General features: G+C 45.9%; 1 protein-coding gene across 1 annotated transcript in view; it reads left to right on the forward strand.

Moving 5' to 3' along the window:
* Nucleotides 1-2,849: 2,849 nt before the first annotated feature.
* The window catches only part of slco3a1a (solute carrier organic anion transporter family member 3A1a), an 82,799-nt gene continuing 71,316 nt past the window's right edge, over nucleotides 2,850-14,332 (forward strand). The window contains exons 1-2 of the mRNA XM_072435805.1: nucleotides 2,850-3,422; nucleotides 12,707-13,166. Coding sequence (XP_072291906.1) covers nucleotides 3,261-3,422; nucleotides 12,707-13,166 — 622 coding nt within the window. The 5' untranslated portion in view covers nucleotides 2,850-3,260. The remainder of the gene's footprint in view (nucleotides 3,423-12,706; nucleotides 13,167-14,332) is intronic.

Below are 14,332 nucleotides of genomic sequence, written 5' to 3' on the forward strand. Positions count from 1 at the left end.
TGTTGTTTATTTACTTAATTAATTAAGTAAACACACTTTATTTCCACTTTTGTTAATGATAATACAATGACTTAGAGGCAGATTCCATTTGTGAGAAAATACATATGGGCCAAATTTACATTTTACACTTTATAAAATGAAAAGAGCAAATCAAAAATCTCAGTGATACTGTCACTTATAGTGCAGAGTAGACATTACTACATTAAGAGGAAATAAAAACACAAACAATTGTTGGTGTTTCATAAAACAGCTTTTAAGTGGCATTAGTTACCCTGAACTACATGTGTAACATTTACATTGTTATATTTAATCATCACATCCATTATTGCTGTATGGAAAGTTGTCATTTATAAGATAAGATAAGATAAGATAAGATATTCCTTTATTGTCCCACATGGGGAAATTTCATTGGTGCAACGCAGGTAGATACAGAGGTAGATACAGAAGAACAGATCACTTATAGGAAGTCTGAAAAACACTTTCAGTAGAAGATCTCCTATAAATAAATAAAAACTCCCATAGACAAATAAATAAATAAATACATAAATACCATTGCATGTGATCACGACAGTAATTGCACATGAATATGTGTCACGACAGCACATAGATTGCACATGAATTTCACATGAATTGCACATGAATTCCAACAGCAATTGCACATATGACAGAGTTGCACATCAGTATTAGGTTAGGTCAGTATTGCGAGTGTTCAGTACTAACAGTTTTTGTTATAAAGTCTGACAGCAGCAGGAAGGAAAGACCTACGGAACCTTTCCTTCACACAGCGAGGGTGGATCAGTCTCTCACTGAAGCTGCTCTCCAGAGCAGACAGAGTGTCCTGCAGGGGGTGACACTCATGGTCCAGCATAGATGTGAATCTAGCCAGGACCCTTCTGTCCCCCACCTCCTGCACCGAGTCCAGAGCGCAGCCCAGGACGGAGCTGGACTTCTTGATGACTCTGTCCAGCCTCTTCCTCTCCCTCTCTGTGATGCTGCTGCTCCAGCTGGCCACACCGTACAGGAGGGCTGATGCCACCACAGAGTCGTAGAAGGTCTTCAGGAGTGGAAGAAACTTATAGTTTCTTTCATGGGTTTTCTAATAACAACTAACTAAAAAACTTGCATAAGGCTAACTTAGCGTTAGCCTTATGCAAGTAATAAACAAAAAAAAAACTGCGTGTTTGTTGTCATGGTAACGGAGCACGAGTTTGACAGATCACATGTCTCGGCTCGGATTGATACGAAATCAGCTTTTCAGAAAGAAACTGTTATTGTGGCCGGAGGTTCTGGTCCGGATGGACCGGAGCCTCCTGCCTGAGGGGAGTGGCCTCCTGCCTGAGGGGAGTGGCTCAAATAGTCCGTGTTCAGGGTGAGAAGGCTCGGCTGTGACCCGACCTGCTCGTCCCAGAGTCCTGTAGTTTTAATCTGATTTAAAACTACAATTATCAAAAGAGGTTGGGGTTTACCACGCTCAAATCAGAGCGTGTGTGATCCAGAATATGAAGCTCAATGGAAAAATATAGAGATTCATGTTGTGCCGGGGGTTCCTGTAGAGGTTTGGTTCCAAATAGAACTGAGATTTAATTTCTGGATTACAAAAGGTAGGTTTTTACAAATAAGGAGTTACTATAGTCACAAAATATATTAAACAATGACCATTATAACCCTCTAACTGAAATTTTTATCAAGGTTTATAAATCAGAACTTTCAGGGGGAATAATATTTAAATTATATCACTGCATTTCTAATCTGGAAAAATACAAAATGTTTTAAGAACAAATAGGAAAGAGAAGGTAATCTTGTTTTGATGGCCGAGGAGTGGGAAGGTGTTTGTACACGGTCAGTACTAGTTCATATAGGGAATTGGGACGGAAGTTATCAGGACGGAAGTTACAGAATCCAATATGGCGGCCCAAATCACTATCTTAAAAGACAATAATTATATAGCGGGCTTCGATACGCTTCAGACACTGGGTTAGGGTGGGGGTTAGGGTTCACTTTGGATTTGCAGCTGTCGCCGCCATGTTGGATTCAGTCACTTTCGTCCCGATTCCGTATATGAACTGCCACCTTTTGTACCTCTCCGTGGAGGACCAGAGAGTCTGGAGAGAATTTTGCTTGAAAAATGTGTCATGTTTTTTAATAACACCAGGTCAAAGTGCTCATTATTCAAAAGGAAATGCAACTGTTGGAGAAACTGTGGCTCCGGGAGGCAAACCACTATCACATGTTCTGGGACTGTCCTGTTGCTCAGAAATATTGTACTGAAATGAATAATGCACTGCAGACTGTTTTTGACATTGCCACCCCTCTTGACTTTAGAACTTTGAACTTGGGCCTCAAAACTCCTGCCATGGACACACTAAACAAATACCTATGGAATGTTCTTTTGGCAGCAGGAAAACTGCCATCACAAAGCACTGATGACACAAACATCACCAACGATCAAAGACTGCACTGAGAGAGGTTCTATCTCTTATGTGTTTTCATGTTTTAAACTGGTAAAAAACATACATTTAGCACTGCATTTGATAGGTGATTAAGACAATTAAATATACCGATACTTTCAGTTTCTCCTCATATAATCTTGGGACCCCCAGAAATAATTTCGTCCCGACCCCAAAGGCTGAGAACTATAAACTAACTATAAATTGTGTCCACTTCCTGTTGCCTATTCTTCAACTTGTATTTGTAACATTGTCTTCACAAACTTGATAAAGTCATAATCCATCCCGCCAAACAGAGTCAGATGCCCTTCCTCCCGCGGGAGCGGCGCGCAGGAGGCGGAGTGTTGAGCGGTGACACGGTCCGCACGGGGAGGCTCCACACACGGGCTCCGGGCTCCACACACGGGCCAGCGGCACCTCCGGCGTATGGCACTTTGAAATGGATCGAACGCTCCACCACCGCCGCTTCCGCAGCTCAAACTCCACGGAACACCGGGGAAAACATGCCATGTGAGCGCACGGCCGCGGCTTCGCTCGGGCGCTTCGGGACGAGACGGCACCTCCGGGGAATTGTTATCCGCGCAAAGAAAGAGGAGACGAGGAGGCACGGCTGAAGAAGAACCGGGAGTTTGGAGGTGTTAGCTCCGCGAGACGAGCTTGAAGCTAGCCCCGCGGAAACTACTGTTCGGGCTGAAGAGGAAGCGACAGCGGCGGCGGCGGGAGTGTAGCGGGCTGAGAGAGCGCTGTGTTCGGCGTGTGCTCGGCTCGTGGTTACGGGGCTGTTGGGACGGGACGGGACGGGACGGGAGGAGGATGCAGGTAAAGCAGCAGGGGGACGTGGAGCCGGACAGCGCCGAGGACACTCTACAGAGAGACGGCCCGCGGAAGAACTCCTCGTGTTTCTCAAATATCAAGATCTTCCTGGTTTCTGAATGCGCGCTCATGCTGGCCCAGGGCACCGTGGGCGCTTACCTCGTACGTACGCCACTTTCTATCTTTACACATGTTTACAACGGGACGGGTCTGACCGGGGCTCGAGACGCAGCTTGTCCTGGGCTGGTTGGAGAATGACCCTTGTTATTCACTTGGATTAATATACATCTTAGTCTTTTACTGTACATTCAGGCGAGGACATAGGACAACTTGTTTTTTTTCTAATTATGACTTATTTTGGTGGGATAGAACCTGTACTAAATAGTTTTACAAAAGTCAAGTTGCAGTTTGTCAAGAATGTAAATTGAAAATGACCGGAAGTAGAGCTGCTCTCGGGGTCACACCTGCAAGTGCGTTCATCTGGGCTGGTGTGAAAGAGGACGAACCACCTCCAAATGTGGGTCTTTAAGCGGGCACAGTTCTAGTTCTGAGCGGGCACAGTTCTAGTTCTGAGCGGGCACAGTTCTAAGCGGGCACCGTTTTAGTTCTAAGCGGGCACAGTTCTAAGCGAGTACAGTTCTGAGCGGGCACAGTTCTAGTTCTGAGCGGGCACAGTTCTGAGCGAGTACAGTTCTGAGCGGGCACAGTTCTAGTTCTGAGCGGGTACAGTTCTGAGCGGGTACAGTTCTGAGCGAGTACAGTTCTGAGCGAGTACAGTTCTGAGCGGGCACAGTTCTAGTTCTGAGCGGGCACAGTTCTGAGCGAGTACAGTTCTGAGCGGGCACCGTTTTAGTTCTAAGCGGGCACAGTTCTAAGCGAGTACAGTTCTGAGCGGGCACAGTTCTAGTTCTGAGCGGGCACAGTTCTGAGCGAGTACAGTTCTGAGCGGGCACAGTTCTAGTTCTGAGCGGGTACAGTTCTGAGCGGGTACAGTTCTGAGCGAGTACAGTTCTGAGCGAGTACAGTTCTGAGCGGGCACAGTTCTAGTTCTGAGCGGGCACAGTTCTGAGCGAGTACAGTTCTGAGCGGGCACAGTTCTAGTTCTGAGCGGGTACAGTTCTGAGCGGGTACAGTTCTGAGCGAGTACAGTTCTGAGCGAGTACAGTTCTGAGCGGGCACAGTTCTAGTTCTGAGCGGGCACAGTTCTGAGCGGGCACAGTTCTAAGCGGGCACAGTCCTAGTTCTGAGCGGGCACAGTTCTAAGCGGGCACCGTTCTAGTTCTGAGCGGGCACAGTTCTAGTTCTAAGCGGGCACAGTTCTAAGCGAGTACAGTTCTAAGCGGGCACAGTTCTAGTTCTGAGCGGGCACAGTTCTGAGCGAGTACAGTTCTGAGCGGGCACAGTTCTAGTTCTGAGCGGGTACAGTTCTGAGCGGGTACAGTTCTGAGCGGGTACAGTTCTGAGCGAGTACAGTTCTGAGCGGGCACAGTTCTAGTTCTGAGCGGGCACAGTTCTGAGCGAGTACAGTTCTGAGCGGGCACAGTTCTAGTTCTGAGCGGGTACAGTTCTGAGCGGGTACAGTTCTGAGCGGGTACAGTTCTGAGCGAGTACAGTTCTGAGCGAGTACAGTTCTGAGCGGGCACAGTTCTAGTTCTGAGCGGGCACAGTTCTGAGCGGGCACAGTTCTAAGCAGGCACAGTCCTAGTTCTGAGCGGGCACAGTTCTAGTTCTGAGCGGGCACAGTTCTGAGCGGGCACAGTTCTAAGCGGGCACAGTTCTAAGCGGGCACAGTTCTAAGCGGCCACAGTTCTAAGCGGGCACAGTTCTAAGCGGGCACAGTTCTAAGCCTGCACAGTTCTAAGCGGGCTCTTGTGCGGTTTGCATGTGGTTCTGCCCATATTGTTTTATGATCTAAACAAGCTTCTGTAGCGCACTGATTACCACCACAGTAAACCCCAGTGTGATCAAAAGTGCAAGTTAGGAGGAAACTAATCAATGTTATTTTATATTATAATTAAAAACCTAATTCTGTCACCAATCACAGACAAACACTGCATTTTTAGGCTAATCAGTGAACACAGGCCGGTAAAGCCCTGCGACCAATACTCACAACATTTACATGGATTTATTTGAGTATAATGGTCTGGCAGGTCAGGTCTTACTTTGATCTGCATCGTTATAACTCGTACAGCGGTAATGAAGAGGTCAAAACGCCACTGTTTGTTTGGCCGCACATATCACGCAGCCGCCTCATTCGCTGAAGTAAACTTTCCCCTGCTCTGACGTCTCGACAGCGCCCAACAATGACGAAGTCGGAAGAAAACATGTTATCATACATAATCATATAATCCAAAGATCAGACCTCTCCTCTGGCCAATAGGCGGACGCAGATTCTGGTTCTGGGCGTGTCTGGAGGCGCGTGTTAAGGCGGGTCTGGAGGCGTGTCTGGGGGGTGAGTCTGGAGTCGCGTCTGGGGGCCGGGTCTGGAGTCGTGTCTGGGGGCCGGGTCTTGAGTCGTGTCTGGGGGCCGGGTCTTGAGTCGTGTCTGGGGGGTGAGTCTGGAGTCGCGTCTGGGGGCCGGGTCTTGAGTCGTGTCTTGGGGCCGGGTCTTGAGTCGTGTCTGGGGGGTGAGTCTGGAGTCGCGTCTGGGGGCCGGGTCTTGAGTCGTGTCTGGGGGCCGGGTCTGGAGTCGCGTCTGGGGGGTGAGTCTGGAGTCGCGTCTGGGGGCCGGGTCTTGAGTCGTGTCTGGGGGCCGGGTCTGGAGTCGCGTCTGGGGGGTGAGTCTGGAGTCGCGTCTGGGGGCTGGGTCTCGAGTCGCGTCTGGGGGCCGGGTCTGGAGTCGCGTCTGGGGGGTGAGTCTGGAGTCGCGTCTGGGGGCTGGGTCTCGAGTCGCGTCTGGGGGCCGGGTCTGGAGTCGCGTCTGGGGGGTGAGTCTGGAGTCGCGTCTGGGGGCTGGGTCTCGAGTCGCGTCTGGGGGCCGGGTCTGGAGTCGCGTCTGGGGGGTGAGTCTGGAGTCGCGTCTGGGGGCTGGGTCTCGAGTCGCGTCTGGGGGCTGGGTCTGGAGTCGCGTCTGGGGGCCGGGTCTTGAGTCGCGTCTGGGGGCCGGGTCTGGAGTCGTGTCTGGGGGCCGGGTCTTGAGTCGTGTCTGAGGGGTGAGTCTGGAGGCGCATGTTAAGTTGGGTCTGAAGGCGTGTCTGGAGGGCGAGTCTGGGGGTTGAGTCTGGAGGTGTGTCTGGGGGGCAGGTCTCGGGGGTGAGTCTGGAGGCGGATCTGGAGGGTGAGTCTGGTGGGCGGGGCGTCTGGTGGGCGGGGCGTCTGGTGGGCGGGGCGTCTGGTGGGCGGGGCGTCTGGTGGGCGGGGCGTCTGGTGGGCGGGGCGTCTAGTGGGCTCGCGCCCTCGATATGGAAAGCCATTATGATCACACTCCGCGGCGTATCGCGCTCGTGCCCGCTCAGCCGCTCGGCGCTCACACTGCTGCTTGGCACCCGCTCAGTTGCTCGGCGCCCACTCTGCTGCTCGGTGCCTGCTCTGCGCCCGCTCGGTGCCCGCAGCAGGCCGGCGCGAGCGAACAACACCACGGCGCCTTTTTTTCATTCAGAAATGTTGATGTCGACAGGTAGAAGTGCTGCTAGTGCCAACAATTGTAAATAAACGTAATATTGTGATTTTCTTTTCTTTTTTTGCCTCAGTAATTGTAACACTAAATCTAAATCATGACATCCTCATTATTGACACAATAACCTGACTTGAGATCAGGCCATCGGGCATCAGCTGTCATTTTGTCATCAAGACAGATTTTTGCCCAGTTGAAGCTGAGGAGTAGGACCCATGAAGAAATGACCCCTCCTTCAGATCCATTCTCTGCTCCCGCACAGCGCCGTAGAGCGGCGGGGAGAAGGCTAGACTCTATGTACATGTTTTGTTGAACAAACGTTAATATTCCTTACAATGTGGATTTAACTAATACGACGGCACAGTATAACAGTATAACTAAAGTTATACAGTATAACTAAAGTACCGTCTCATGGTGGCGCTGGTTTGTGAAAAGGCAATTGAAACATTTCCTAAAGTACAACAGGGGGGCCCCCTACCTAAAAAAGTTAGGGGCCCCCCAGCAATTTCAGGGGCCCACAAGCGCGCGCGGCATTGCGGCGTCATGATAAATGTGTTGTTTTAAACCTGGTTATTAGCATGTAAAACAATTTAAAGTACTTTTATCTGCTATTTGATATGAAGAGCACAAATACTGAATCATATAAACCAGAGATCATGATCTTTAAAACTGTTTAATTCAATATAATAATGTTTCTTAGATACTAAATAAATACTATATTCAGCATTTGACACAAGGAGATCTTGTGGAATATATAAAATCACAGCCTACAAAATAAACTACTAACATATATACATTGCCCCGATGCTAACAACTCCAAAGAGGGGGGGGGTCTTCACTTTTGCCGCAAAATTAGACCGGGCATTTCCGAGGACACATGAACGGGACACGAACGCGTCCCGTTCATGTGTCCCGCGGCCAATCAGATGCCCGCTTTCATTGAAATTAGATCACGGCCACCGCTCGGCCAATGAGAAGCGAGAAGACTGCCAAGTGGGCATGTCTGTCAAAACAAAACTTTACTTCTTTGCGACACAATTATCCACAGATTTCTCGTTGTGCTCTTGTCTCATGCAAGTACAAGTTTAGTGTTGCGTTCTGTTTTTCCATGGGTAAAATAAAGGTTGTAGATATATATATATATATATATATATATATATATATATATAATTATTGATAAGTGCTTTGAATATGTTGACTTTACAACAAACAAGTAATTGAAGATTAATTTTCATGTTTCATAAATAAAACACAAATAAAGCTTCATATGGAAAAATAAAGGTGGCTGTGGTGTCCATCATGGTGTATTTATTGTGTTATTCAAATGGTATCACTCTATTTGACGTTCCATTCCAGCTATAAAACGTTTCCATTTTTGTTTTTGCTTTTTTGATGATGGTCCCTAAGTACTCGTCTCGTCTTCGTTCCCATGTCTGTGCAACAGCCTCGGAAAGCCACCTTCATGCTCTATTATTGTCTCTGCCAAGTGGGCATGGCCTAATTACGTCACTTCCTTCGAAATAATAACGCGTTCCCTCAAGATAATTCACGTTCCCACGTGATATTAAAAAATAATTAAAAATATTAAAAAATATATATATATATATATTTTTTTTTAACTTGGGAACGTGATAATTATCACATGGCCACTTGAAAATATCATATTGTCCTAATGTCACCTGCAGGGCTCTGTAGTAAAGAGCTTTTTCTTAACTATTTTGTGTTAGGTCAGATCATTAATTTCTCTTCTCTTATTAGTTTCCTGTTGCACTGGAGGATTACCATTCCTGGTATAATATGCTTCAAGCATTGTTAGTTTTTCTTGCAGATAATTTTGCCTTTTCCCCGTTTTGTTTCTTTTTTGCCGAGGCAACTTTACCTCTCAAAACTGCTTTAGCTTTGGGAAGTTGAACTATTGTAATTTTCCTTCAGATATGCCTTAATGTCGTTAATATTTTTCTCACTAAGCAGGCTGGCTTTGAACCTCCATAGTGTGTTTTTTCATCTTTAATCCAAGTAATCTAGATAAAAGCCTTCTTAAGTCTATTGTGCTATTGTGTTCATTGACAAAGAACCAAAGACAGAGTAGGCCTACTGTAGGCTCCCTGTTTAATTGTAAAAGGAACAGAGCAGTTGCTACACAAATATGTCATTCAATCCATACTGCCTGGTCAGGTTATGGCCCCTCAGTGCATGTGATGCCCTACGTACTGCACATTATATGCGAGATGGGAGAGGGAGCGTGCATGTAGGTCCACAGGGCTCCATGAGGAGCTGAATGACAAACCGTGGCGCTCCAATGGCACACGCCGCGTGCAGAGCTCATGGGCCGCTTGTCATTGTGCGTTGCCCTCATGATTTTCATATGTGAATGAGCGAGTGACTGCTCCCCCAGAAGAGGGGAGGGGTGTCACGTGGGCATGGGCGTGTGTGTGAACGGAGGTGTGAAAAGGAACTCACCCGAGAATCTGATCTGATTCTTTGATACGCGGAACAAGGAGAGGTTAATTCTGGGAAGCCGTAATTTTACTTGGCTGCTATCATCTTTGGTTTCTTTTGATCTTTTGATGATTTTCCTTCTCATCTATGCATTATTTCTGTCCTCTGTGTCCACATCCGTTTGTATTCCCACTGTGACTGCCATTGTATGCTCATTAGATTACCACGAAACAATCTGGGATCAAGCCTCTTTGTTAGTTTTAAGCACATCATACAACAGACCTGGGCAAACTACGGCCCGCGGGCCACATACGACCCGTTTGTCTTTATAATCCGGCCCGCCAAACATGCCAAGTAAAATATATAATATATAATATATATATATATATAATATATATATATTTTTATTTTTTTTGCCCTCAGGCATTTGTGGCCCCAGGGGCAAGATGTGGCCCTCGGCATGTTTTAATCTGGCCTCTAGAAAGATTTTAGTTTATATTTTTTAACTGTCTGTAACATAATAATAATAATATACCTTCTGTGTGTGCGAGATATAAGACCACACACACCCACATAATATACCCTCTGTGTAGGGATGCGTACCGCTACGACGGACCGGATCTGGACTTGTAAAAACGTTTCGGTTCAGGTCCCCGGTGATTCGGTTCTGGACTCATAAAAAAATATAGCGCTCACAGACTATATCCTTTTCGTTCTAGAATCTAGAACATCTTAAACCTTCCATTGATCGCGAAATTTGCGCTGGAAAAGACGTAAACACTGCCATGCGCCGCTGTCAATGGAGGACACGGACCCTAATTAGTGACGCACGCGTCTTCCGGGCAGAAGTTCAAGCCGGCGAAATAAGTTTAAAGATGCGAGTGACAGAACCGTGTATCCACATGTGAACACTGAAGTGAAGCCGGTGAGATTGCTGGCTTTATCAGAACTGCTTTAAGCTGTGGCCGCCATGTGCGATGTTGTGATGGTTAATGTGCTCCACGTTAAAGGGGCGGGGTCAGCGTGGTCTTGTCTGGGTCTTGGGTCTGGGTGTAAATATGAATGGAATAACTTAAGTGTTATGTTGTGGTGTAAAGTATTTGGCATTAAGTACATACAAAGTCAAAGTAATATTGCTTAATTGCTGCATTCATTGATTGGAGTTTATATTTTGTATTAGTATTTTGTATTTGTATTCTACAGTTGTTAAATATGGTCTGGTGTTTAATGCTGCTAATATGATGTATTATTTTGATTTGTTGTGTAAAATATTTTCATATTCTACTTTTGATACTTCTAAGTTGATTGCTTTATAGTGATTCTAGTTGACTTTTATGCTAGTTTTTGTAACACTGTCATTTTACACTGTGACTTAATTATTTACACTGGTGTATTGTCTGTTTGAAGGGTTTTACCTGACTTTTAATGCCAATGGATCTGCAACATTAAAGAGTGGAAATGTGTCTAAAGGCAAAACATAGTATCAGATGAAACAGCTGCTTTGACCTCTTGACCCAGACTGACTGTCAACAACACTCAACATGCTCTTGTTCAGAAGTTGTTCCTCAAGTAAAACACATGAATGTGTGTTAACTGTAGCTTGTGATTTGTAAGTTTAAAGTGAAAAACTGTGAATAAAGCAGACAAGTTGAGTTTATTTCACTCTGCAGTTAAGCCTTGTGTTTGATAGTCATCCTTGTTCAAGTGTCTTCAACTTAATTTAGTGAAGTAGCTTGTGTTATGCTGGTATAACATTATGAAAATATGGCATGTGTTCAGGTCTGGACTCATTAGGTCCGGACCTGAACCTAAACCTCTGGATTCGAATCCGGACTTGAACCTGAACGTGAGTTTAGGTATGCATCCCTACCTTTGTGTGTGCGTGATATATGACCACACACATCCGCATAATATACCCTCTGTGTGTACCCTCTGGCAAACAAGAAAAGCCATCATTAAACTCCCCTCAATGAAACAGCGACTCTTCATTTGAGTTCTGACCGGGCTCACCATAGTGACTCGTCAGCCCACACCAGCACAATAATTATATCCTAACATAAGACTTGTGCAGAGGAAAACACTAATGGTGAACTTGCAACAGTAATTTGTTTGTAATTGTCTAATTTAGCAATTTATTATGAATTTTCATTGTTTGAAAGTATCACGATACACATCTCTGTATCGATACGTGTATTGCTAAAACAGTCCGTCACAATATAAATATTTTGAGTACAGCCCTAGCATTTTGTAAGAGTGGAAATGCAGTGACATTTTAGAAATATTGTCTCTAAATTGTCTCATAATAATCTTACAATTAAAATTTGAAGTCAGGTCGTTCTATTGAAGTATGTTGATGTTTGGTCTCCATCTTGCTAACATTGTGATAGCCATAGTGCAGCTGAACACATGAGCTCTTTAGCAGCAGACATAAGCAGTCTTTATGTGGAGCAGAGTGGAGGAGAGGTTTGGGCACAGTGGGCAGTTGCCGTCAACATGTCCCCAGAACAGCCTCTTCATTGTTCCCTCCCTCAGCCTCACAGCTACAGCCCTGTGCCGCGTGCCCCGTGTGCTGCTGGGAAATGCCTTGTCCATATTGGGCCTGGAACATCTGTGAGAGCTGCTCTGTGGAGCATCAGCGCACACAAGACGGCGGCAGAGGAGGCTGAGAAGCTAGCATTCTTGTGTCCCCACAAGTGGCCCTGGCCCTAACCTGGACATCTCGGAGCGCAGTTCCCCTTATAGTTCTAAGGGAATGGGCACTGCACTGTGGCCCCACTAGGGCAAGAGCAATTTGCGCCTGTCCAGAATCTCACGAAGGATTTGATAATTGAGTCCAAAGTCTGTGTTCTTCAGGTGCTTTGCATGATGTTGAACTAATTGATTGTGCTTGAAAAGTTAAAACTTTGCTACGATTGTGGACTTTTGTTTTGAAAGTTCCTGGGACCAATTCAGTTTACACAATGAAATGTATTGTTTTTAACAGTTTCGAATGGGACGTGAAGGCCGGTGCTCATTAAGTCCTTTATTTGTTGTTCAATGTCATCATTATACTTTTGTTAAGAGATCCTGGAGAAAACAAAGTTGTCTCTTTCTCATAGATCAAGGCTGTGTAAAAAAAAAAAAAAAATATATATATATATATATATATATATTATAATGACCCTGGTTTATGAAGCCAAAATTAGGACAAGTTTATGCACAGAAGGCGTTTTTGAGTTTGTTTCCTAAACACATAAATGGTTGATTCCACTCTGGTAATCAAGCAATGGAAATGAGTCTAAAGCAGCATGTATGAAACTTAAAGTGAGATATAGTATATTCTAGACTGGATTATGCATATAGATGTCCCCTTGCCGTGAACAGCTGCCCTTACAGAGTTTGTGCTCTTCCTCAGGTGAGTGTGCTGACCACTCTGGAGCGGCGCTTCAACCTTCAAAGTGCTGATGTGGGCGTGATTGCCAGCAGCTTTGAGATTGGAAACCTGGCCCTTATCCTTTTTGTGAGTTACTTTGGGGCTCGAGCGCACCGGCCCCGGCTCATCGGCTGTGGGGGGATCGTCATGGCACTGGGGGCCCTGCTTTCGGCCCTCCCGGAGTTCCTGACCAGCCAGTATGAAATGGGGAAGTTGTGGCGGATGCCGTACACTGGGCGGGAGGTGTGTTCAAACAGCAGCAGCAGACAGGCGCAGGAGGCAGAGGACAGCATGTGCCAGAACAAAACCAACACCAACATGATGTACCTGCTGCTGATCGGTGCTCAGGTGCTGCTCGGCATTGGGGCCACGCCTGTGCAGCCGCTGGGCGTGGCCTACATCGACGACCATGTGCGCAAGAAGGACTCTTCACTCTATATAGGTATGCACACTGCACACAACAGCAGAGGCTTTCACAAAAACTTTCAGTTTTTCTTTAATACTATTTTTGGATTTCTCACCATTTTTGTACTGTCTCATCCTTTTGCTCTGCATTGTAGTGCTGAAAGCAATCAGGCGCGGGATACATTTTAACCTTTTTTATGTCGTCTTTCAGCCGCTGACTCGTTTTCAGGTTAAACAAATTGATAATGGCTTTGTGTGCCAACCGTGCAGAAGAACCACTACTGCGTTAAGTGGATTAAGGTAATGTGTTCTATGTGATGCCATAAAACAAAAAATCTGTAGTTTATAGACTTTTTTGTCGCAAAAAGTTCTTGTTTCGTTAATTATTCCTCTTGACATTTTTAATGGGGCTTTAAAAGTGCATTATAGCCCTTTTTCAACTGGTTCACTTTGGTGTTAAGTGAACCTGATTGGCCTGTTTCAGGGATCCAAAGTGGTCTGGCTCATTTTTGAGCGAGACGTTTGGCTCGTCTTTGGCTGTCTCTCGCATCTTTAAACTTATTTCGCCGGCTTCGGGTTCGCCATTGACAGCGACGCATGGCAGTGTTTACGTCTTTTCCTGCGCGAATTTTGCGATCAATGAAAAGTTTAAGATGGTCTAGATTCTAGAACAAAAAGGATAGTATGTAAGCGCTAGAATTATCCAGAACCAAATCACCGGGGTTTCGTTTTTTTTGGACCGGAACCGAAACGTTTTTACAAGTCCAGATCCGGTCCGTCGTAGCGGTACGCATCCCTACCCATGACTATCTGTGTTTACAACATGTGTGTCGTGTATGTTCATCACAGGCTTTTAGATATCTTTCTTTTTGGACGGGGAATTTTAAAATGTGGACAGGCATTTTCGAGTGCAGGGACGGCCATTTTATTAATACATTTTAGAAAAAAAGGGAATATTATCATTAAATCAGGCCGGGAAGCATTTGACAATCGTCCGCCATTACAGTTTACTGTTTACAAGTGAAAATTTGCATGCGGCGCGCTGATTGGTCGACGAAATTTGTGTGCTTAGCTCTGATTGGCTGCCGAGCGTTGGTCCGGAGAATGCCGAAGCTACTCGTTCTTTTGCCTAGTCGGCCACCGTACCCCCGGACAAAATTATTTGGACGGGGTGTTTTCAAATCCTCTCTAAAAGCCTGGTTC

Source organism: Eucyclogobius newberryi, unplaced genomic scaffold (assembly GCF_026437365.1).
Source record: "Eucyclogobius newberryi isolate DKJ021-1_F unplaced genomic scaffold, fEucNew1.0.hap1 SCAF_7, whole genome shotgun sequence".
In the NCBI taxonomy this organism is placed as follows: domain Eukaryota; kingdom Metazoa; phylum Chordata; class Actinopteri; order Gobiiformes; family Gobiidae; genus Eucyclogobius; species Eucyclogobius newberryi.